Source organism: Myxine glutinosa, chromosome 10 (assembly GCF_964187855.1).
Source record: "Myxine glutinosa chromosome 10, kmMyxGlut1.1, whole genome shotgun sequence".
Classification (NCBI taxonomy): domain Eukaryota; kingdom Metazoa; phylum Chordata; class Myxini; order Myxiniformes; family Myxinidae; genus Myxine; species Myxine glutinosa.
In genome coordinates, this window is record NC_136270.1 from 26,594,918 (window position 1) to 26,619,605 (window position 24,688).

A 24,688-nucleotide genomic window follows, 5' to 3' on the forward strand; every position below is an offset into this window, starting at 1 on the left:
TGCTGAACATAGACGAAGCTCGGCAAAAGTTGTTCACGAAAAAAGGACGAGCCAAGGATGCAATTCCCCAAACCAAATCAGCCTTGGTGAAACATATAAAGAGGGCTGAGTACTAGTGGCCCAAAGATGTGGTAATCCGAAGGGGCAAGGTCTGGCGAGTATGGTGGATGAGGAAGACACTCAAAATGCAGATCTTGTTGCAGCTGTAGCGCAGGCAGTATGGGGCCGAGCATTGTCATGCTGCACAAAACACCGGTAGTGAGTAGTCCATGACGTTTTGATCTGATTGCTGGTTTCAGATGATTTTAGGAGGTCGCAGTATGATGCACTGGTGACTGTGGGCCCCCTGGGCATGTAATGCTCTACAAGTGGGCCTCTGCTATCCCAGAAGGGCGTCAGCAACACTTTCCCAGCGGACGGCTAAGTGCAGAATTTTTTGGGTTTGGTGAAGTTGAATGGCGCCCCTCTTTGCTTGCCCTCTTCGTTTCAGGCTGAAAGTAGTGGACCCAGCTTTCATCCCCAGTCACTACACACTGTAAAAAAGCATCGCCTTCTGTTTCATAACGTTGCAGAAGTTCTTCACATGCGTCCACTCACCGTTTTTTCAGTTCTGGTGTGAGTTGTCTGGGCACCCACCTTGCAGACACTTTGCTGAACCCCAGCACGTTGTGAATGATATGGTGTGCTAAACCATGGCTAATGTTCAATTGGGAGACCACTTCATCCAGCGTAATGCGACGGTTTTCCCTTAGTAAGCACTCAACTTCTGCAACCATTTCTGTTGTGCCGGCTGTGTGAAGCTGGCCCGAGCAAGCAGAATCTGCCACACTGGACACTCCACTTTTAAACTTCCTATCCCAGTCGTACACCTGCTGCATCGATAAACATGCGTCACCATATTGCATCTTCATTCTGCGATGGATTTCACTGGGATTCACACCCTCACTTCCCAATAAACGGATGCAGAACGTTGCTCCTCCCTGGTGCATGCTTCGAAGGGAGCCCCTATCTTGGAACTGCTCTACTGATGTCATACACTCAATGTTGCCAGATATAAAACAGGCAAACCATGACTCTTACCCATAGATATAACATATGTCGTCTACAATTATTACATACATTACATTCTCGAATTTATAATCGCCATTTTAAGGTTACTTATTGACTGGCGCTCGTACTTCCCGTCCTTTTTGGTGAGCTTCTAGTTCAGGCATTTGTGCCAAAAGCTGGTGCGTTAGCCTCGTTGAGTTGACAAGTGGTGATTCTACTCCCAGTTGTTCATGTCGCTGTTTGTACAGTTTGACCAAATCCACAAGTTTGAATCAGGTGTGCCTATCTAACCGAATGGAGAGGATTAGATAGCATTTGGGACATGAAGTAATTGCTAAATATCGAGTACAAGTTAATTATCTGACACTGAACCCAATGCTGGGTTACACAGCAGTGATGTTACCAGGGTGCCCTGGTAGTGCATTAACATTCACTCTTTTTCATCATTGACCTCTTGCCACAACTCCTGGTTTGTTGACTTTATTAAACTTTTAAACATTGCCAAATGAAAACCATATAATTCTGATGACTGTATACTAATGATTTGCATAAAGAAAATACTTTTCATTTCTGTAAGTATAAACTGTAAATTTCTGATCAGTGATGACACATACTTTCATCAAAACAACCAGAAATCATGGAAAAGTGTTTTATAGGATTAGAATTTGCAAAATCAGTGTCTACATACGTAAAAACATGTACATCCACACTTAGATATTTAAAATAGGATAACAGTATCAATTTCAATGAGGAAAACAATAATTCATTGGATCATTGGTGGCCATCTTGAAAAAATAGTGGCCATATTGGATTTTCAAATGGGTTTCGAGTGATCTATACACGGCAGACGCAATATATCATGACAACTGCAGGAAGACTTTCATGTCTCCATGTTCTGTCTCTGCAGCATCCCGATCGATGACCGCTGAGGATCTCGATACATCCAGAATTATTTGCGCTGATCTATGAAAACACGCGATTCTATTTTCTGCTTCTTCTGTGCAAGTCCCAAGTTCCTGCACCAACTGTATGGTGTTGCTCAATATAGGATCTGCATCACATGCTTATTGAGATATAAACTTCAAAGAGTAAGCAGCACAATGGGAGTATAGAGCTAGGGGAAATAATTGTTTGGTAGCCATTGTACTTTCCATGCATGTTTGCAGCTCTGGCGTATGTTTGCCCATATAGTACGTTGATGTTAAAGCCAAGCCGAGGTTTGTTCAGCGCTGAAGCTACAGCTTCATATCAGCATCATTTTCAATCTGTAGGTTGCACAGTTTGCCAAACCTTGTCCAAGCAAAAACCTTATAGATTTGACAATTATTCTCATCAGGTACATTGTATTTTTGTTTTGCTGGTTCTTATGTGCAGAGACATGTTCGTCTGATACGTTTAACTGCCCCCTATTTTGTCGATCCAATTTAAATACTGCATGTTTGTGGCAAGCTGATTCTTGATGTATCGTGAATTTCTCAATTGCTTTCTTCCAGTTGCTAAAACCAGTAGTTGCAGGAGTCTTTCAGCATCAGCTGTGGCACACTGAAAACACACAATTCCTTTTATTTGTGATGAATAATGGAGCCAAGGAAACCACTCGTACCAATGTTGTTGAAAATGCAGGGTTCTGAATTTTTCTGTCCAAGGTGGTATGCTTTGTGCAGGCTCGTGGTTAGAATGGTTGCATCCATCAATAAGTTGAACAGCTGTAAGTGGTGCAACTATTCCCGGAGACGTGGTGGTACCTTTGGCAATTTCCATGCAAGAAGTTTCAGGCCGAGGTGTCACACACGTACAAACGTCAGTTTCTCCCTCAATGGTACAGGACTGAAGCAGTGGCTCCCTTATCTACTCGTGGCTGAAAAGTAATAAAATAAAATAAATCAAACAATTCAACATTGCACACATATTGAAAAAAAATTTCCCCTCTATACTGAACAACAACAAAAAAAAACACACAGGAGTGCATTTCTAGGGGTACTGGTGCTGGCCTATTTAATAATCAACTTTCAATCAATAATAATCAATTTTAGCTCTTTCACGAGCCTCGATTCAGTATACAAAAAAAATTAAAAAATCCAGCTGCTGTGTATTGTCGTGTGTCTTTCCTGTAGTGAAGACCTCAGGGTGACAGATGGCCAAATGAGCTTTAACTCCAAGGCGTATAACCAACTATGGCGGTACCTTTTGCATGCGCGGAGGGGTGGGGGTGGGGGTAGCAAGTGCTTACCGGCACGGCCGGATGCGATCCGCGAACCCCCAAACAAATAAGCCTACAAGACAAGGAATTAAAAATGTAACAAACTAGAACGGGCACTCGGTAGAGCGCATACCTTCGCCGCAGCTACTGTTCTGTACTTGGCATGGGAGTGTAGGGAACAGAACAACAAAAATACGATTTTGACCTTTTCGTGACCTTGACCTTGACCTTTGACCCGATTGCTCCCAAAATCTAATCAAATGTGTCCCGTATAATAACCAATCATCCCACCAAATTTCATGCAATTCGGTTGAATACTTTTTGAGTTATGCGAATAACATACACACACACACACAGACATACAAATAAATACACAGCGATCAAAACATAACCTTCCGCTTTTGCGAAGGTAATAATGGGTTTAATGAAAATAATGGCAGGATAACAAAAATGAATGTACAGTGAACCAATTCCTAATTGAGGCTCCTCCACCAGGACTCGTTTACAACACCAGGGAAAGTTAAATGAAAATAAATAATGTTCCTGCCTGCCGGCACTTAACTTTGGTCTGGATGGCACGAATCGCCACACGGCACATTGAGCCGTGAAGCGGGAGCAAAACTCCTTCCTCCTCCGCTCGTTCTACGCTCCACAAAGCGCCGCTGTTTCTCAAGCGCACACAGCACAAAGCACAGCCGTCACAAAGCCAGCACTGAGAGAGGGAGAGAACGAGACGGACTCTTCCTCTTTACAATTGCACGCAAGCCAGGAATATGACTAGTTAGGCAGCTTAGCAATTTTTGGGGGAACGACTTTACAAAAGGACCATTTTTATTTTAGTGGTTCATTGGACCATATCCAATAGAATTAGGACCGGAGGCAAGACATATACAGTGTTTGACTTTTGCGCAAATACGACTCGCACAGCATAATATCGAGCAATGCATTTATGCAAATAAATCATCAGCTATTGGAGTTAGTCTAAAATCGTAAATACATAAATTGCTGGACAAATTACCTTGAACAACATGTTGTCTGTTCTAAAGCTATATTGTCATTACATCCTTGTAGTTGCGTACATGTTAAATATATGAAAGGTGCGCGAGTCACAAGTATAACACATTTGTATAAACACTCGGTATTATCTATCTATAATTCCAGTAATCTCTGTGTGTATGTGTGTGTGTATGTGTGTGTGTGTATGTGTGTGTGTCGTTTGTCTGTGACCGCTGTTTCTCGACAACCACGGGTCCGATATACTTGAAACTTGCCAGGTATATTGCTGGGGACCTGAGGATGTGCCTTTTCAAGGTTTCATATTAATCGGAGAAGTAGTTACCGAGCTATGGCGATTTATTTACCCGTACTCGCAAGCCGTTCGCTTTGGCTTTGCGAATGGACCAAACCATTTCATGTAAATAGAGGGGGGGGGGGGGGGGTTCTACCGTACTCGCAAGCCGTTCGCTTTGGCTTTGCGAATGGACCAAACCATTTCATGTAAATAGAGGGGGGGGGGGGATTGTCACCGTACTCGCAAGCCGTTCGCTTTGGCTTTGCGAATGAACCAAACCATTTCATGTAAATAGAGGGGGGGGATTGTCACCGTACTCGCAAGCCGTTCGCTTTGGCTTTGCGAATGGACCAAACCATTTCATGTAAATAGAGGGGGGGGGGATATAATTTTAGATATATATATAGTACGGGCATGCCCTAGTCTATCTATAATTCCAGTAATCTCTGTGTGTATGTGTGTGTGTATGTGTGTGTGTATGTGTGTGTGTATGTGTGTGTGTCGTTTGTCTGTGACCGCTGTTTCTCGACAACCACGGGTCCGATATACTTGAAACTTGCCAGGTATATTGCTGGGGACCCGAGGATGTGCCTTTTCAAGGTTTCATATTAATCGGAGAAGTAGTTACCGAGCTATGGCGATTTATTTACCAAACTCCGCAAGCCGTTCGCTTTGGCTTTGCGAATGGACCAAACCATTTCATGTAAATAGAGGGGGGGGATTGTCACCGTACTCGCAAGCCGTTCGCTTTGGCTTTGCGAATGGACCAAACCATTTCATGTAAATAGAGGGGGGGGGATTGTCACCGTACTCGCAAGCCGTTCGCTTTGGCTTTGCGAATGGACCAAACCATTTCATGTAAATAGAGGGGGGGGATATAATTTTAGATATATATATAGTACGGGCATGCCCTAGTATTACTAATTATTATTACATGGAAGCGTAAGATTTATTATGCAGGCATGCAGAAGTTTTACAAATAACACTGCATGTAATGAAATAAAAGTTAGCCTCCTTGTTGAAAATATATACATAATTGGTTTTTGTCCTTGGTTTTTGTCCAATAAAAAGGTGAAGAACACTGTATATTTCTTGCCTCCGGTCCTAAATCTATTGGATATGGTCTAATGGACCACCAAAATAAAAATGGCGCTTTTGTCAAGCCGTTCCCCATTTTCGATAAATATGCTGCTAAGCTGCCTGACTAGACCGCCCAGGACAGAAAGAGAATATGCGACTGCTCGCGACGAAACCCAACACAGAGAGAGGGAAATGCGTCCGCCTGCGACCAAAGCCAGGACCGAGATAGGGAAATGCGTATGCGAATGCGACCGCTGTGTGAATAACAGAGAGCAGGAATTGTGACTGCTGTGCGAAGAGCCCGGGCCAAGAGAGAGAACACAAATGCGACTGTTCGTGATCAAGCCCAGCCCAGAACAAGAGAGAGAAAATGGCGGGACGTGTCCCTTTTTGCTCCGACGCTAGAATGTTCTCTCCGACGTCACCCGCACTCCAATCAACGAGCGCCATCGAATCGTCCCAACTAATCGCCTTTCAGGGTCTGGCCTCATGGCCAGACCTGGCACCCATCGAGAAGATTTGAGCTGGGTGGTGTAGTGGTGTCTGGTATCGTCGGCGATTATGTTATTTTACAATTACGTGCCGATCGCATGGCTGGCCGAGTGTGCTTTATAATAACGAAGGGAAAAATACAGAGGTGATTACTAGACTACGGATTTTTATGTGAAGAAAATAGGCCTTTTATGTTTTGAAAAGTGGAATTTTTTTTTTTATGTGAAAAAATCCCGAAATATTTTTTTCCCCCATTTTATTCATTTTTTATTATTACCAAGTTTTTCAGAAATCAGTCAAAAAAAGAACAAAAAATGGTTAGCTTTTTCCTGCACAACATTAAGCACTCTGGGCTAGTAAACAGGTAAAAAATGACGTTCAGGTACCTTTATTGCAACCGCATTGTTTGATAAGTAGAGGACTAGAAGAAATTGACAAGACCCTTTTAGGAACGGTTAAAGTAGGTGTTTGAAATCATTATCTTGGTAATGTTCTCCTTGGTGAGGCGGTGTCGGCGGTCGGTGAGGACGTTTCTGTAGACGGAGAAGGACCTTTCCACGTCGACGCTGACGATGGGGCAGTACCTCAAGAGGGGGATGTCGGCAAGCTTGACTCCAGCCGGCACACCAACCTCAGATCCGTGCTGATCTCCATCCAGGATCAAAGCCACTGTCCTCAGCACACCAATGTCGGGATTGCGCTGCAGCACCGCCTTGAACTTGGTGAGCAGGATCTCCTTACGGCAGCCTCAGATCTTTTCGAGCTCCTCCTTGGCCTGATCAAGGAGCTGGAAGGCCTTGGCCAGCTCCATGCCGGCCTCCTCCAGCTGCTTAAGGATCTTCGGGATGAACGACACGTGGGCATTTAAGAAGACCAAACTGAGCTTGATGTCCGCCTTTCCGAACAGGTCCTTGGCACTCCGGATTGCCATCGCGTCGTCATCGTTCAGCTGGTCCACCATGTCCTTGACGGCCTCGAAGTGCCCGGCGTAAAACACCGCGGCGTTGATCCACGTCCCCCACCGAGTCAGAATGGGCTCCGGGGGGAGAGAAACATTGGGCTGCTGCTCCTTCCAAAGGACAACACGCGACGGGGCTTTGACGAACACCTTCTTCGTCGTGGCAATCAGGTCGTTGACGTCCTTGAACATTTCTCGGACTGTCTCGCAGACACGGTGGAGCGCGTGGGCAACGCAAGTCACATGCAGCAAGTCCGGGAAGAGTTCCTTCAGGGCATGGCCGGCCTTGATCATATAGGCTGCGGCGTCGCTGACGAGGACCTTGAGGCACTCCGGCTTGAAATCAGGCCAAAGATAGCACAGCGTGTCATTGACTGCGCGCACGATCTCCCCGGAGTTGGTCTTCTCCGGAAACATGCACTGGACGAGGTGGGGACGAAAGTACCCCTCCTTGGACAAGCATCCCGCGATGATGTTGGCCACATATCGACCTGCCGAATCGGTCGTCTCGTCGACGGACAGCCAGATGGGCTGCTGTCCGAGGTCGGCACGGATCCCCGCCAAGGCCTCGTCGTAGCACTTGTCGAGGTAGTGCTTTCGAATCCAGCTTTCATTGGGGATCTGGAGAGTGATGTGCTTCTCCAGGAACGACCGGAGGGCAGGGTTTTCAAATTTCGACCATGGGATGCCAGCGGCCTGCATGGCCTGGCACAGCTCCTGAGCCACGACGTCGCACTTGTGCCTCTTTCCGCCACCAAAGTCCTCCGTGGTGGCTTGCGTGACCGTCCTCTTCTTCTTCAAGGCCAAGTTGCTCTTGTGGCGGTCTCCTCGGACATGTTGGGCCAGCTCAGACTTCTGTTTCGCCCAGAAAGTCTTTTCACAAGCTCAACAGAAAGCCGTGTCACTCGACACGTACTTGAAGGTGGCCCCATCGCCGCCAGCATTGAATTCCTTCAGCCACTTGACACGAAGAGCAGCACTCATCTTGAGAGGAGACTTGTTCACACTTTGTGTACACTCTCTCACTGTAGTACACCGCCTCACTGCTGTACACGCTGGGGACGCAACGCACGCAAGTGGACGCAACGTTTTGTTTTTGAGATCGATCGCAGTTAAAAATTTCGAAAAATTCCCTAATTTTTTTGAGCGTTGCCAGACATTTTCGACCAAAAAGGCCATTTTCTTTTATTTTTCCCGAAAAAGGGCGAAATATTTTTTTTCTCCGAAAATAGCAAAATAATTTTTTTGCGCGCAGAAAAGCTGTTTTATGTGAAAAAATATTTTTTATTTTTTCACATAAAAATCCGATGTGCAGTGATTACACACTGGGAATTTTATCCATATGCCCTAACTAATTAGCATAGCTCCACCCCCCACATGGAGACACATAACGCTTACCCGGACATCCGACCATGACTTGTATACAGGAAGGTGGCTACACGGCATACGGCACGCGCTAATCTATAGGATCCTATATGGACTAAGGTATTTCATTGCCTACTCTCATACATGTAAATGTATTCTACCTGACAAAACCAGAGCAATTCGACTGCATCGCCAATATGCCTCCGAGTAGTCCCTGCCCATGACAACAGGTAGATACCCTCATTGGCTGTCCTAAGAATAAACAAGTTTGATTTAAATCCCTTCAGCTGTTCTCAAGTATCAAATTTTTACCAGACATGACAGGTTTCACATCGATTGGTGAAGCAGTTTCGGAGAAGGGTTTTTACGGCGTAGCTCATAGGTCAAAGCCATCTAGAATAGTGTTTGTCTGTCCGTATGTATGTATGTATGTGTGTATGTCCCTCACAAACGTACACCAATCAGAGCTGATGATCTGGTCACATGGCAGGGGTGATGTGAGGTGATTACATCTGTGATGTCGTTACGTCGTATGTCGACTGACTCCACACACCGTCATTTTGATTTATATGCCATTCAGGCCGAACATGTTGTCGAACCTGTCATATATCACAATCGCCATGCTTTACCTTTACGTTTTCCATTCAATGTGAAACACAAACAAACCGATTGTTAAATTGACAATCATTGAAAGGTGTATTGAAAGCATAGGTGTTATGGGTGTTCCAATGACAGTACGTTTAGAACTTAGGCTTCATGTCTTCATGCCTCACATTCAGGCCACTTCGAACAAATTAGCCTAGGTTTCCTAATACAGTAGTATCGTTTTCGTAATAATAATGTTACGTTTGTGGGGGTAGATGAAGGAATCCCATAGTAAAGGTAGGACTGTATAATTATAGCGTGGACGTGTAGGAGAAATCTCGATGTACTTAAGTAGGGAGACTGTAGCTTAAGATTGTTCATGTTTCTTAATACGAGGGGTGAAGCAGTGATAATTAGTTAGGTATGAAGGTTGGTTTTCCCCAATATGTGATCTTCCCTCTGTAATTTTCCCTTTACGTTTTGCTGACAAAGCCAGCCATGAAAACCTCCATTAAACAACAATAATCGTCCACTGCAAGCCAGGCAGGTTCCAGGACACTAAGCCCCGCCTTAATGGACCTCATAAGCAGGCCCTGCCCAGTCGAGGCGGAGAAACAGTGGGCGGTCAAAAAAGGACATGAGACCACGCTCCAAAGTTCATGATTGGCTGAGAGGACCATGGAGTTTCGCCAATTTGATTTCCATTTTGCCACAATAATCGCCATTTTCGGCTGCTCGCCTCGGGAGGAAAAACTGTTTCGGCCATCCCTCATCAGGCGGTCTTAAACGCTGATGACAGGACAATAATAATAACGTTAATAATACATTAAATATAATCGTAACACTTCGATCCCTTTGTCATGACTGAAAAGTTGCTGGATTGAAGTGGTGTATGGTTAGTTCATTGTTGACTCAACATGTAGAATAAACCAGTGTCTCAATGCAATCTCTTCATGTCCATGGTGACATACAGCTTAGAGACTTACAGTATTTCAAAAAATTTAATACTTCCATTATTTGCTAATACTGCTATTCCCACCCAGGTCATACTATCCTCTTCAATTACAGTATCAAACAAGCCCAACTATGCCGCTGTTCGACTTTCGGTCTTGTTTATAAATATCGGCTTTCAAGCAAATTTGACTGCCACACCATATGACATGTGACATAGAAATGTACACTATGCATAATGCATATGCATGGGTAGGGGATCACGTTTGTAAAGTTTCGTGTTGATCGGATAAGATTAGTTTTTCTATCCAAGATGGCTGCCAAACCATGTGACCTACGTCATCATTTTCAAACTATATGCAGCAAGTGTTAGATGACATTTGTAAAGTTTCGTGTCGATAGGGTAAGTGGTTTCTGAGATATAATTATTTAATATTTTCCTTCAATCCAATCTGGCTGCCAAACCATGTGACCTTATGATGTCATAAATTTAATATTTCAATACAAATGGGTCATATATCACATGCATGCAATTTCAGATTTTTAGGATAAGGTATTCGATTAAAACATTTATGGCTGGTATTCCACTTCACCAATGACGTCATCATTATCATACTTTTGTTCCCCATTGGGAGTACTTAACAATGTGCCCAGTTTCAAATTTTTCCATTTAGCAGTTTCTGAGAAATAATTTTTTCTGTGTGTGTGTTTAAACGAAGATGGTTGCCATACCACGTCACCTGTGATGTCACAATTATCATAAAAACATTCTGCATGGGTGTCACTCCTACCCTGAAAGTTTCGTCTCAATTGGACATGTGGTTGCTGAGAAAAACGAGGTTTAGATCGTACGGACGGACGGACGACCCGAAAACATAATGCCTCCGCCCACTTTCGGGAGGGCATTGTGTGAGGGAGGAAGAAGAAGAAGAGCCACCTTTAGAGGCCATTTTTCCCTGCAGAGCTGGGGTTGGCCTTTTCCGGGCACCGTGGTCCCCTTTTTGAAGCAATGTTTTATGGCCAGATGCTCTTCCTGCCGCCAACCCTGTTAGTGCCTCTTGCGACACACAGGGAATTACCAGTGAACTGGTACTCAACTGGAACTGTGTGAGGGAGGGAGGTATAAAAACGTTAAATAGAACAAAGAGAGAAACTTACTCGCTTCGACACTGATATCCATGTTGCTAATGTCATTCAGATAACACTGGTCTTCTGGGGTCCAACGAATTACCCAAACTAGCAACGGTACCCGCCCTAAGGGCGTTCAATTGGGAAGCCGAAATGAAAAGGCAAAATATCAGAAATTTAAGGCAGAATTTTTTTTTTGTAAACGATTTATATAAACATCCGTCAAATCATATCACACGTAAATCATCAAAATCAAAACAGTATCTTTAGAATTTCAATAAAAGCCACATCACTGTTCATATCGGTAAATATTATTACATCGTGTTTCAAATTGTGATATAAACTTTTCTTTAGGGAAAAGAATTGAATGATTTTGTACCTCTTCTTCAGCTTATAACTTCAGGATAGACGACATTGCTGATAAAAGTTCCTTTTCTCTCTTTGAAGTTCTTGGCAAACATTTTTATATTGTCACTGCTGCCAATGCGACTCATGGCGACATAAAGCTGTCCATGGCTGAGGAAATCTGTCTTTTGGTAGATGCCTACCTTTTGTAATGTCTGACCTTGAACCTTGTTACTGGTCATTGCAAAGCAGAGTCGGACAGGGAATTGTTTTCGCTGCATCTGGAAGGGGAACAGGTTTTCAGATGGAATGATTGGAATCCTCGGTATGAAGATCTTGTTTCCAGCATGAGGCCCAGTAGCTAGTGTCGCATCGATGAGATTCGGCATCAGGTGTCCACAATGTAACGACTCCCATTGCAGTGGCCATTTTTAGGGTCAATGTTTCGCAGCAGCATGATCGGAGCTCCCTTCTTGAGGCAGAAGAGCATACCGAGGATTCCAATCATTCCATCCAAAAACCTGTTCCCCTTCCAGATGCAGCGAAAACAATTCCCTGTCCGACTCTGCTTTGCAATGACCAGTACCTAACAAGGCTCAATCAAAGTCAGACATTAAAAAAGGTAGGCATCTACCTAAAGACAGATTTCTTCAGCCATGGACAGCTTTACGTCGCCATGAGTCGTGTTGGCAGCAGTGACAATATAAAAATGTTTGCCAAGAACTTCAAAGAGAGAAAAGAAACTTTTATCAGCAATGTCGCCTATCCTGAAGTTCTAAGCTGAAGAAGAGGTACAAAATCATTCAATTCTTTTCCCTAAAGAAAAGTTGATATCACGATTTGAAACACGATGTACCGGTAATAATAGCCGGCGAAGCCGGTGAACGACAGTCACACATTGCTGTTGAAACGGCGCTATCGTCTGATCTGTCGGCACTGATCTTACTGCAAGCTAACTTCTTCTGGTGGAGGAAGCCGCAGTGCCTGGAGAGAACCAGTCCTGAAAGCGACTGAAGTTAGAGGACTACACACATACTGTGAAAACATATATTAAGCCCAGTTAAAATTTCTTAAAATAGGCCCGAAGCTAGCACATCGTATCGTTACTTCCTTAAGCTTCTTGTGACATTTATTGTATGTAGGTATTGGGGAGGACTGTCTGCTCTTCTCTTTTACCAAGTCTTACCAGGTACGGTACCTACTACACCTACCTACTACCAACTACCTAACCCACTGATGCCATCGTGATGGGTAAAATAGTGGCAAGAGGCTTTGGCTTCACCAGTTCATTGCGGCTTTGCAGTCGGGTACTAGTAGCCGGCGAAGCCGGTGTTGTCAATAAACGCGTACGTATTATGTCGAAAACCTGATTATGCTGTATCCCTTGGCTTGAGAATTCCGAAGCGCAATGGAGGCCGCCATCTTGCGGATGCGGAAGTATGCATAACAAATTGAAAAACGTTCAATAGGAGTTTCTTTCACCCGTCGTTGTTTGATTCACAATCTTATGCACCTCTAATTTATAATTAAAAATACTTTAAGACCAACCTCGGCCCGCACGGGCCTGGTTATCTTCAACGAAAGGCGTCACCAAACACCGGAACCAATGAGATTCGAGCATTTGAAAAAATATTTCTAAAACCAAATCACGCAATGTAGGCCACCATTGACCGGATGCGGAAGTTTGCATAAAACAATTGCGAAAAAGTTCAATAGGAGTTTGTTTCACCCGTCGTTGTTTGATTCACAATCTAATGCACCTCTAATGTGTAATTAAAATACGTTAAGACCAACCTCGTTATCTTCAACGAAAATCGTCACCAAACACCGGAACCAATGAGATTCGAGCATTTGAAAAATATATTTTTAAAGCTTATTACGCGTTTCGGACGCTGAAAACGGCGTCAAATATTCTAAAATAGACGAAGAATTATTTTTTAGAAATCTCGCAGCTGTAGGGGATAGTTTTTCACGGCCGGAAATATCCGAAGTTGAGACGGAATTCACCGAATTAATCAAGAAGTAAATTTTATCAATTTTGATCTCATCCAGAATGCAAATGGTACCTACTACACCTACTACACCTACTACACCGACGGTACCTACTACACCTACCTACTACCAACTACGTAACCTACTGATGCCATAGTGATGGGTAAAATAGTGGCAAGAGGCTTTGGCTTCGCCGGCTCATTGCGGCTTTGCAGTCGGGTACTAGTAGCCGGCGAAGCCGGTGTTGTGAATGAACGCATACGTATTATGTTGAAAAGCCAGATTTTGCTGGATCCCTTGAGAATTTCGAAGCTTTGACGCACCAAATCGCTCAATGGAGGCCGCCATCTTCCGGATGCGGAAGTATGCATAACAAATTGAAAAAGTTCAATAGGAGTTTGTTTCACCCATCTTTTTTTGATTCACCATCTTATGCACCTCTAATTTGTAATTAAAATACTTTAAGACCAACCTCGGCCCGCACGGGCCTGGTTATCTTCAACGAAAATCGTCACCAAACACCGGAACCAATGAGATTCGAGCATTTGAAAAAATATTTCAAAAACCAAATCACTCCATGGGGGCCGCCATCTTCCGGATGCGGAAGTATGCATAAAAAAATTGCGAAAAAGTTCAATAGGAGTTTGTTTCACCCGTCTTTTTTTGATTCACAATCTTATGCACCTCTAATTTGTAATTAAAATACTTTAAGACCAACCTCGTTCCCCGGGCCCGCACGGGCCCTGGTTATATTCAACGAAAATTGTCACTAATTACCGGAACCAATGAGATTCGAGCATTTGAAAAAATATTTCAAAAAAGCTTTTTACCGCGTTTCGGACGCTGAAAACAGCGTCAAATATTCTAAAATTGACGAAGAATTATTTTTTAGAAATCTCGCGGCCGTAGGGCATAGTTTTTCAAGGCCAGAAATATCCGAAGTTGAGACGGAAATCACCGAATTAATCAAGAAGGAAATTTTATAAATTTTAATCTCATCCAGAATGCAAATGGTGTCATTTTGAACTAGGTACGGTACCTACTACACCTACCTACTACCAACTACTTAACCTACTGATGCCATAGTGATGGATAAAATAGCGGCAAGAGGCTTTGGCTTCGCCGGCTCATTGCGGCTTTGTAGTCGGGTACTAGTACTTACCGATATGAACAGTGATGTGGCTTTTATTGAAATTCTGAAGATACTGTTTTGATTTTGATGATTTACATGTGATATGATTTGACGGATGTTTATATGAATTGTTTAAAAGAAAAAATTTCTGCCTTCAATTTCTGATATTTTGCCTTTTCATTTCGGCTTCCTAATTGAAACCCCGCCCTTAGGGCGGGTACCGTTGCTCGTTTGGGTAAATTCACTTAAATTTGGGTACATTTGGGTAATTCGTCTGACCGATAAACAAACAATCAAAGGGTTCTCACCGTGTATGTCGCCTATTTATTTCCTTTGTAGTCATTTTAAATGTGGTAACTTTGTGGCCATTTAATTGGGGAAATCTACAGAGAGAGAAAAAAATTGCTTGTGTCGTGTTTGGTAATACGTACTGCGTAGTGACGTGTAGGGGCGTGGCTTCGGTGGTTGATGGCGGCTCGTCATGATGGTCGTGTGGTCTGTGAGAGCTTGGTATTGTCTTTAATAAACCACTTGATTGAAGGAGATTCCTGAACTTACTACAGCTAGGGCGTCCGCATAGCTTTGTACTCTAACTTTCCACACCTTAATCATCATCCTCTTCTTCCTCATCTTCTTTTTCTGTTTCTTTATTCCTCTTCCTCTTCGTATTTTTCTTCATCGTCCGTCCTTTTCTTCTTCTTCTGCTCCTTCCATTTACCTCCTCTTCTTCTTACGGTTTCTAAACATGACGAAAACAGTTTTTTTATTTGATTTTTTAACGAAATTCAAATTGATTAATTAGTGTTCTCCATTTTCTCATAATAAAGGTTTGTTAAAAATTTGATGACAAAAGCTCAAATGGTAAAGTAGAAAGTATCTCAAAATGCAAGTGGACAAAATAAATAAATAACACGGAATTGACGGAAGTGATGTTAAAAACGCGGGAGTTTTGCTCATTGCGGTAGCGTGCGGTAGCTGGAGAAGGGGGTGGAGGTGGTGAGTTTGGAGACTAGGGGATGTGGGAGATGACAAGGAGAGGGGGAATGTGGGAGGTCAGACTGGCTTGAGAATATAGATTATGGTTTGTAGTAGTTTGTAGCGAAAGCAATGCTGGCGATAGAGGTTTAGAAAGAGGAATAGCATTGATTGAAGGCAGGGGGAGGGCACATTCGGTTAGGGGATGTGGTCATACCATAAAACCGCTCGGTAAATAACATCCAAGCCACGTCTGTAACAATTGGTCCAACTGCTCTCCTCAAAATCACCAACGACCTTCTCCTCTCCTCTGATGCTGGCAACCTCAACATTCTCATCCTCCTCGACCTCAGCGCTGCCTTTGACACCATCGATCACACCATCCTCCTCACCCGACTTGAAACCACCTTTAACATTACCGGCACTGCCCTCTCTTGGATTAAATCATACCTCTCTGACAGACGTCAGTTCATCTCCATCAATAACTGCAAATCCCCCACTGCTCCCCTCCCCCAAGGTGTCCCCCAAGGTTCAGTTCTTGGCCCCCTCCTCTTTATCCTTTACCTGTCCCCCCTCGGTCACTTAATCCGCCGTCATGGTCTCCAATTCCACTGCTTCGCCGATGACATCCAGCTTTTCATCTCCACCAAGTCCATCTCCACCGCCACCCACTCTATCCTGACAAACTGCATCACTGAAATAAAATCCTGGCTTCAAATCAACTTCCTCAAACTTAACTGTGATAAATCTGAAATAATCATCATTGGCCCAAAAACGCTCACCAAGTCCACCCATAACTTTGCCGGTTGCCCTCAACATCGACGGTTTCCCAGTGTCCACCTCCCCTCACATCCGGAATCTTGGCATCATCTTTGACCAAACCCTCTCCTTCGACAAATACACTAAACAGATCACAAAGACAGCCTTCTTCCACCTGAAAAACATCGCCCGTCTCCGTCCATCCCTCTCCTCTGTGGCTGCAGAAACCCTCATCCACGCCTTCATCACTTCCCGTCTGGACTACTGCAATAGCCTCCTTTATGGTTCACCCTCAACAATCACCAATAAACTCCAATACATTCAGAACTCCGCTGCCCGTCTACTCACCCATTCCCGGACCCGTGACCACATCACCCCCGTCCTTTACAAGCTTCACTGGCTCCCCATCTCCCAGAGAATCCAGTACAAAATCCTCCTCTTGACCTACAAAGCCCTCCATAACCTGGCCCCATCCTACCTGGCTGACCTCCTCTCCAGACACACTCCCACCCGCAACCTCCGCTCTGCTGGTACCAACCTCCTGACCCCCCCCATCCGGACCAAATTTAGATCCTGGGGGGACAGGGCCTTCTCCATCGCTGCTCCCACCCTCTGGAACTCGCTACCTCACACCATCAGAGACTCCTCCTCACTCACCACATTCAAAACATCACTCAAGACCCACCTGTTCAACACTGCATTCAACATTTAACCCACAGCATCTAACCCCTGACTATCTCCTCTCCTTCTCCCTCCTTTGTGCTTTGAATATTTCCCTATTGATTCTTCTTTTTTTGCAATTGTCTTTATGTTTTGCTATGCGTTATGTTTTGCACTCTGTCAAAGCGTCTTTGGGCTTCCTGAAAAGCGCTATATAAAATAAATGCATTATTATTATTATTATTTGCTTTCGGGTGTATAGCTGTGATTTATCGAGTGAAGCTGGTTCCAGTTTTTTTCCACTTGCTGTTATTTTGTTCATCCCTTTGAAGTGAAATTTATATAGGACGATATATCTGTTTCACAAAATAATTATACACAAAATATACAAGAATATAATAAAATTCTGACAAATGTCAGTCAACGGAGTCGCGCCAGAACGGAACACGTGATGTCATCTGTACTTGTTGTTGTTTTTTATGGGATGCGCATAAGTGTGGCAGATTGTTGAGGTGATCCGTCCTTTTCACCGCACATCAGCAAAAATAACTTCCACCATGGCAGCACCAGGAAGAGTGAATGGAGACGACAGAAATTATGAAGAGGAACAAAGGCGTCGAGAGATTCGGCAACAATACCGTACTCTCATGGACCAAATCAAAGGTAATCACCAGAGACGAGGGACAGTCCCAACGCTATAACTATAGAGTGTAAAGCAAGGCGACATTGCTCATGTGAACAAATCTTTCTGAAGACAGACGTGAAAGCATTCGTTAATGTCCTTGCGTTAATCGTTGTCGTTTATCGTTAATTGTCGTTATCGTTAATGTCGTTATCGTTAATGTCGTTATCGTTAATTGTCGTTATCGTTAATGTCGTTATCGTTAATGATGTCGTTTATCGTTAATGTTAATCTATCTATAATTCCAGTAATCTCTGTGTGTGTGTCTGTATGCGACCGCTGTTTCTCGACAACTACCGGTCCGATATACTTGAAACTTGCCAGGTATATTGCTGGGGACCCGAGGATGTGCCTTTTCAAGGTTTGAAATTAATCGGACAAGTGGTTCCCAAGGTATGGTCACCGTACTCGCAAGCCGTTCGCTTTGGCTTTGCGAATGGACCAAACCATTTCATGTAAATAGAGGGGGGGGGGGTTCTGTTGTCGTTACTGCCACGTGGTTTCACCGTACTCGCAAGCCGTGCGCTTTGGCTTTGCGAATGGACCAAACCATTTCATGTAAATAGAGGGGGGGGTTCTGTGGTCGTTACTGCTACGTGGTTTCAAAGTTTTTTTTTATTGTTGTTTGCACGCACGTACGGGCAAGCACGTACGTGCGGGCACGCCCTAGTTAATCTAATGTGGAAATAAAATGTACAGTTGCATTAATACTTGAACCCGGTTCCCATCAAGTTTTTTTTTTATTTTTTATTTTTTATTTTTTATATACTCAATCGAGGCTCGTGAAAGAGCTGACAACCGCGAGGGAAAGACGGCACAGGACAACCGCGAGGGAAAGACAGCACAGGACAACCGCGAGGGAAAGACAGCACAGGGGGACCGCGAGGGAAAGACAGCACAGGGGGACCGCGAGGGAAAGACAGCACAGGGGGACCGCGAGGGAAAGACAGCACAGGGGGACCGCGAGGGACAGACAGCACTGGGGGACCGCGAGGGAAAGACAGCACAGGGGGACCGCGAGGGAAAGACAGCACTGGGGGACCGCGAGGGAAAGACAGCACAGGGGGACCGCGAGGGAAAGAGCACAGGGGGACCACGAGGGAAAGACAGCACAGGGGGACCGCGAGGGAAAGACAGCACAGGGGGACCGCGAGGGAAAGACAGCACAGGGGGACCGTGAGGGAAAGACAGCACAGGGGGACCGTGAGGGAAAGACAGCACAGGGGGACCGTGAGGGAAAGACAGCACAGGGGGACCGCGAGGGAAAGACAGCACAGGGGGACCACGAGGGAAAGAAAGCACAGGGGGACCATGAGGGAAAGACAGCACAGGGGGACCGTGAGGGAAAGACAGCACAGGGGGACCACGAGGGAAAGACAGCACAGGGGGACCACGAGGGAAAGACAGCACAGGGGGACCGTGAGGGAAAGACAGCACAGGGGGACCGCGAGGGAAAGATAGCACAGGGGGACCACGAGGGAAAGACAGCACAGGGGGACCGTGAGGGAATGTCTTGATGTATATGTACGAACCACTGATCTCTATATTAACTGGAAAGGAGAGGATGCTCATTTTTGAAGCCATTGTCCACCATGTTTGTTCATTTGTTGGTGTATGCACGCAATATCGGAGGTAGCTAACACGCACGTCTCACAGACAGACGCGCGTGAACGCAGACAGACGCACACACACACACAGACGAGCGCAGACAGACGCACACACACAGACACACATATACATACATGCAGGCAGACATACTCATTCACACACATACGCACGCACACAGGCAGGTGCACGCAGATAGACACGCTCAAGCGCAGACAGACACACGGACATACACACACACACACACAGGCAGACACACTCATGCACACACACAGACGCACACACACAGGCAGGTACATGCAGATAGATGCTCGCGAGTGCAGACAGACAAGCACACACACACACACACACACACACACACACACACACACACACACACACACACACACACACACGCGCGCATACACGCACACACAGATAGGTACATGCAGATAGACGCACGCGAACACAGACAGACGCACGCTGGAAGACTCGCTCACACACACATACGAGTGCAGACAGACGCATGCACACAGGCAGGTGCACACAGATAGACACGCGCGGGCACAGACAGATGCGCACACACATACACCCACACGCAGGCAGACACACTCATGCACACAGATGAACGCACAGACACACACACACACACACACACACACACACACACACACACGCAGACTCGCTCACACACACCGACGAGCACAGACAGACACACGCACACACAGACGCACGCACACAGGCGGGTACACGCAGATAGATGCACGTGAGTGCAGACAGACAAGCGCGCGCACACACACACACACACACACACACACACACACACACACACACACACACACACACACACACACACACACACACACAGAGTTTATCTATGAATGATATGTGCTTGTTGGGATTGGGTAACTATCAACAAGATGTTGATTTTAAAAAAACCCAAAAGAATGGAGTGAGAGAGAAAAGAGCGACAGATCAAATAGAAAGCAAACGTGCTCACATTAAGGATTAATATTTCACAAGAAAACACAAATAAAACCCTTTTGTTCCATTGTTAGTGGCTCACAAACTTAATTAAAATGCCCAGGCAACTAATCAACTGGAAATCAAGACACAAAGTTATCCTGCGTTAATGGCTCGGAGTAAACAATCAAATCCTGATTTTGAAAAGAATTACAAATGTCAATAGGAATGTTTCATATCCCAGCAAGTTTGTGAAAGTCCATAACACTGGCATATAATACACGCAGTCACTGATCATTCCGAACCACAATCAAATTTGGCATCTGTTTTGCAACACGTGTCCCAATAAGAGCTTCTGTAGCTCGTTTGCAAAGACGGAGCAGTTTAATCGTGGTGTAGCAGGATGATGCCGTCTTCACCAGTATGTCATCGTCAGCTACCATTTATTGTCATCAACATCTGTACCTGATCGTCATCTACTGTTGTGTCCAACAATGTGTGAAGAGTCGTCTTTCAGCAGGTAACTGCCGGTGCCATTCTTCACATTGCGTCTCATCAGGCGATGCTTATACGCACCTTGAAACTAACGAGCAGTCGTGTTGTTATTAAAGTTCCTCACATGCTCTCGGGGCAGGAAAAAAAAAAACACAGTTCCAAATGGTCCTGACTCAGCTTGTATATGAGATAGTAGTTCATAGGGGCATTTCGGGGCATCTACTAGTGTCGTGAAAATGGTGGTCACGCTTCTGATACAAGCAACAAATCACAGAAATCCTGTTTTCGGAAATCCTTCTTATAGCTTCGGCCCTTTTAGAGAAAGGACAGGAAAGAATAAGTAACTCTTATACCTCTATATGGTTAGACAGGATGCATATTGTTGCGGTTTTGGGAAACCACTAAAAAGTAATGGCAACCACCATACAGGTCCCTTAGAATAGTTATTTCATAGCAGACCATTAACTTAGTCCTTTTCCCTTATTTCGGGTTATTATGTCTTTATGCGTTGGGGAAAGGAAGGACAGGTCCTCCACTCATAAGGGATAATTTGCCAGTCAACGCACCTGGCTCAAAGGCACACCATGGTGTCCAGGCTCAGAAACCCACCAATCAGGTCCTGAATCATTTTGGGGGAACTTGTGGGGTGGAGTAATGAGCTCCACCAATAGGGAGCAAGGACACCTACAAGATTCCCCCCTCCCTCGACGAGGGTGAACAAAGGGATTGAACACGTTTTTGCACTCTCTTGGGCGTGGACTTTGTGACTCAGCACACGTGCATTCGCTCGCTCTGGCCATTCTCCCTCGGCCCACTCACCACGTGTCTGCAAGATTATTCGACTCTGGGCATGTCTCTCTCTGCCGGGTTCACTCAGCCTTTGCACGTGATTGCTCTCTTGGCCGGACTCTCCCTGCTCCCTCTCGCTGCACGTGGACACGGAAAAGAGGCCTTGAACTTGCTCGTTTTGCACGTGTTCATTGTTCTCCACTGGCTGCCGGACTGTCTTTTGGTGCACGTGTGCACGACCTTACCTGCCCAAATCCGTGATGATGATCGACCTCACTCTGCCGTGCTGGGAGGTATCCAGAGCATTGTAGCCTTTGTGCTATCAGGTTTCCTACGTTTGTTTGTTCATTCCCCTTCCCTTCCCCCGTGAAAGTGTGCTGGGCCCATGTGGTGTTTATTTGTAGTAATCGTAATAAGGCGTAGAATAAGCTAAGTTCCTGCTTCTCGCCCCTTTTTCTTTCCTATTTAAATAATTACATTGTAAATATCTGTAAATAAATCAAATTGTTAAAACGTTTTCCTTTTCTCTCTGTCCGTGAATGTCTTTTCCTCCATTGATCCGCCATTGTTCGTACCCAGAGTAAAGATTGGCCGTAACGACATTACCATCACTCTGGTGCTTACCAACGGTTTTCGCTCGGCCATCTAAATTGGTGTACCGCCGGAGGGTTCGGTGTTCAGTAGCGGGATTCCTGTCCGAGCACCGTAACGTGTTGGTACCGGGAATGGGATTTCGCTCCGTCCACCGCAACAATATTATTAGTAGCACATATAAAAAGAGCCGTGTCTTTTTATTATATTAGCACATATTAGCACATATGCATATTAGCACATATATTTAGCACATATTATAAAAAGAGCCGTGTCTGTCTGTTTGTCTGTTTGTTGTGTTATAACTTGAGAACAGATTTCAATAAATCCAACTACGGTTGATTTGGTTACTCCCCGGAATGTTTGTGATCCCCAAAAATTGTTGAATTTTTTTATTTTTATGGCTACATGGACACGAGTGTCAAAACTGCGAATGCCAACATTCGACGTTGGTTATCCCTGCACGGAGAGCAGGATCTCCCAAGAATCCTTTTTTTTTTTCTTCTCCCATATATTAGCCATCGCAGCAACGATTGGTATTTCTGTCAGCAAAGCGACAGGTCTTATATTCTAGTCTATATTATAAAAGGTAGCCGTGTTTGTCTGTCTGTCTGTCATGTTATAACATGAGAACGGATTAACAGATTTCAATAAATCCAACTACCGTGGATTCGGGTAACTCCCAGGAATGTTTTTCATTCAAAAAATATACAGTATATATATATTTTTATCTCCACGATCCAAAGTTGGTTATCTCTGCACGGAGAGAAGAGTCGCCCAAGAATCCTTTGTTAACTTGAGATTGGATTTCAATGAAACCACTCTCAGGAAGTAAACATAACCACGTATCCCTCTCCCTACAAAGATGTTTTATCCACCACGTTGATTCCAAATCCACGAAGCCATATCATACTCATTTACATTATTTTTCTCCAAAATACAAATACATTTCCCAATACAAATTTATTTTTCTCCATTAACAAAATCTGTTTTTTTTTCACAATTACACAAAGATTGGTATTCCCATCAGCGAAGCGATAGGTCTTATATTCCAGTGTATACAAAATTCTAGTGTATATTTCTAGTGTATATTTTTCTAGTGTATAACGCCAGGGGGGTTGACTCAGCCTGTCATCCTTCCGAGGTCGGCAAATTGAGTACCAGTTCGCTGGTAATTCCCTGTTTGCCGTAAAAAGGTGACAAAAAGGGTTGGCGGCAGGAAGGGCATCCTGCCGTAAAACATTGCTTCAAAAAGGGGACCAAAAAACAACAACAACCACGGTCCCCGAAAAAGGCCAACCCCCGCTTGCGGGGAAAAATGGCCTCTAAAGGTGGTTTTATACAAAATGCAAAGGTAACCCCAAAACGAACTAGAGTGAAGTCGATGATGCGCCATCACAAATTCCCACGCCTCCCACCTAATGATAATCATGATTTTGAAGGTGATTGGTTACCCCCGAGCTAACTTACAATTGCTATTATAAGGGGGTTGGCACTTATCAAACCAAGATATTATAGTTTTGTATTTCTAAATAATTTTCTGAAATTTGTACAATTAGTTTTTCACTTGCAAGTTGCGGGATACGATGTGCAAATAAAGGTGGGAAAGGTCTGATTTAATGCAATTTAATTCCAGGCTAGAATCCTTTGTTAACTGAATCCAAATCAGACAACAAAAGGTGAAAATTTTGAAAGGGGGTGTGGACTTTCTATAGGCACTTTATGTATGTGTATATATATGTATGTAACTTTATTTATTTATATATATATATATATATATATATATACAGTATGTATATATATATATATATATATATATATATATATATATATATATATATATATATATTGTTACGTGGTCCCCTCGGTGACTACCTGGTCTCGGTGACCCCCGGACCGTGAGAGGAACTTCGCCAGAAAGTGGTATTATATATGCGCTTTCGCAACGCAATCCCTATGAATTCCACCCAAGAGAAAACTGATTTTCAATGATATATTTCAATGGTAATGATACCATACAATTTCAATGATACAATCAAGGATATATTCCCCGAGCAATCCACCATCCACAATTCACACTCAACAATCAATCCCCTAGATGATTAAGATGGCCATCTTACATACGTGTGTCCCCTTTTGTACTCACGACCCCCTTTGGTCTCTGTCCCTCACAATGTCTCTGGGCCCCTCCTGACCAAGATGATGGTCGGCTTCGCCGCACTCGGGCGGTTGAACGAACCCCGGGTGGACGTTTTTCCACCGGGCAGGTATCGTACCGGGAACCATGGCTGCAGCCCCCTCCTGGCCACGCGAAGCGGGTACTGTAAAGCAGGCAAAAGCCACACGCCGCTTGCCACGCATGTTAGGCCCCAACGTGCGACCCGTACGCGTCTTTGTAGACGGTGCCGCGAACGGTGCCAGACGCTGGGTCGGTGCACGGCCCCACGGCAGCTTGACGTGTCCACCGGGTAGGTACCCGTCCCGGTAACTCCTCTCGCCAGACGGGATTGGGAACGCCGCTTTTCCACACGGCTCAATATCGATCCCACCTCTCGTCGGAGCGGGGCGAGGAAGAAGAATCCTCGTCGCTTCTCTCGACCTCGTGTCTTTCTTCTTCCGTT

The 24,688-nt window shown here is 44.7% G+C and overlaps 1 protein-coding gene and 1 long non-coding RNA gene across 4 annotated transcripts in view; one reads left to right on the forward strand and one right to left on the reverse strand.

Moving 5' to 3' along the window:
* Nucleotides 1–1,514: 1,514 nt before the first annotated feature.
* On the reverse strand, nt 1,515–15,139 carry LOC137434305 (uncharacterized). Of its 2 annotated transcripts, XR_013624697.1 has the most exons (4): nt 15,001–15,139; nt 10,764–11,075; nt 2,796–2,908; nt 1,515–2,592 (listed from the first exon to the last, which is right to left on the reverse strand). It is a non-coding gene; the product is annotated as an uncharacterized LOC137434305 (long non-coding RNA). The 2 variants fall into 2 exon arrangements; XR_013624698.1 differs by lacking the exons at nt 1,515–2,592; nt 2,796–2,908 and adding an exon at nt 3,353–3,962 and having other exon boundaries at nt 10,910–11,075.
* The window catches only part of LOC137434306 (EP300-interacting inhibitor of differentiation 3-like), a 91,154-nt gene continuing 81,472 nt past the window's right edge, over nt 15,007–24,688 (forward strand). The window contains exons 1-2 of one of the 2 annotated variants that reach the window (XM_078785478.1): nt 15,007–15,068; nt 17,504–17,626. In XM_078785478.1, the coding sequence (XP_078641604.1) occupies nt 15,038–15,068; nt 17,504–17,626 (154 nt within the window). In that variant the 5' untranslated portion in view covers nt 15,007–15,037. The remainder of the gene's footprint in view (nt 15,069–17,503; nt 17,627–24,688) is intronic. The other variant, XM_078785479.1, reaches the window with a different exon arrangement.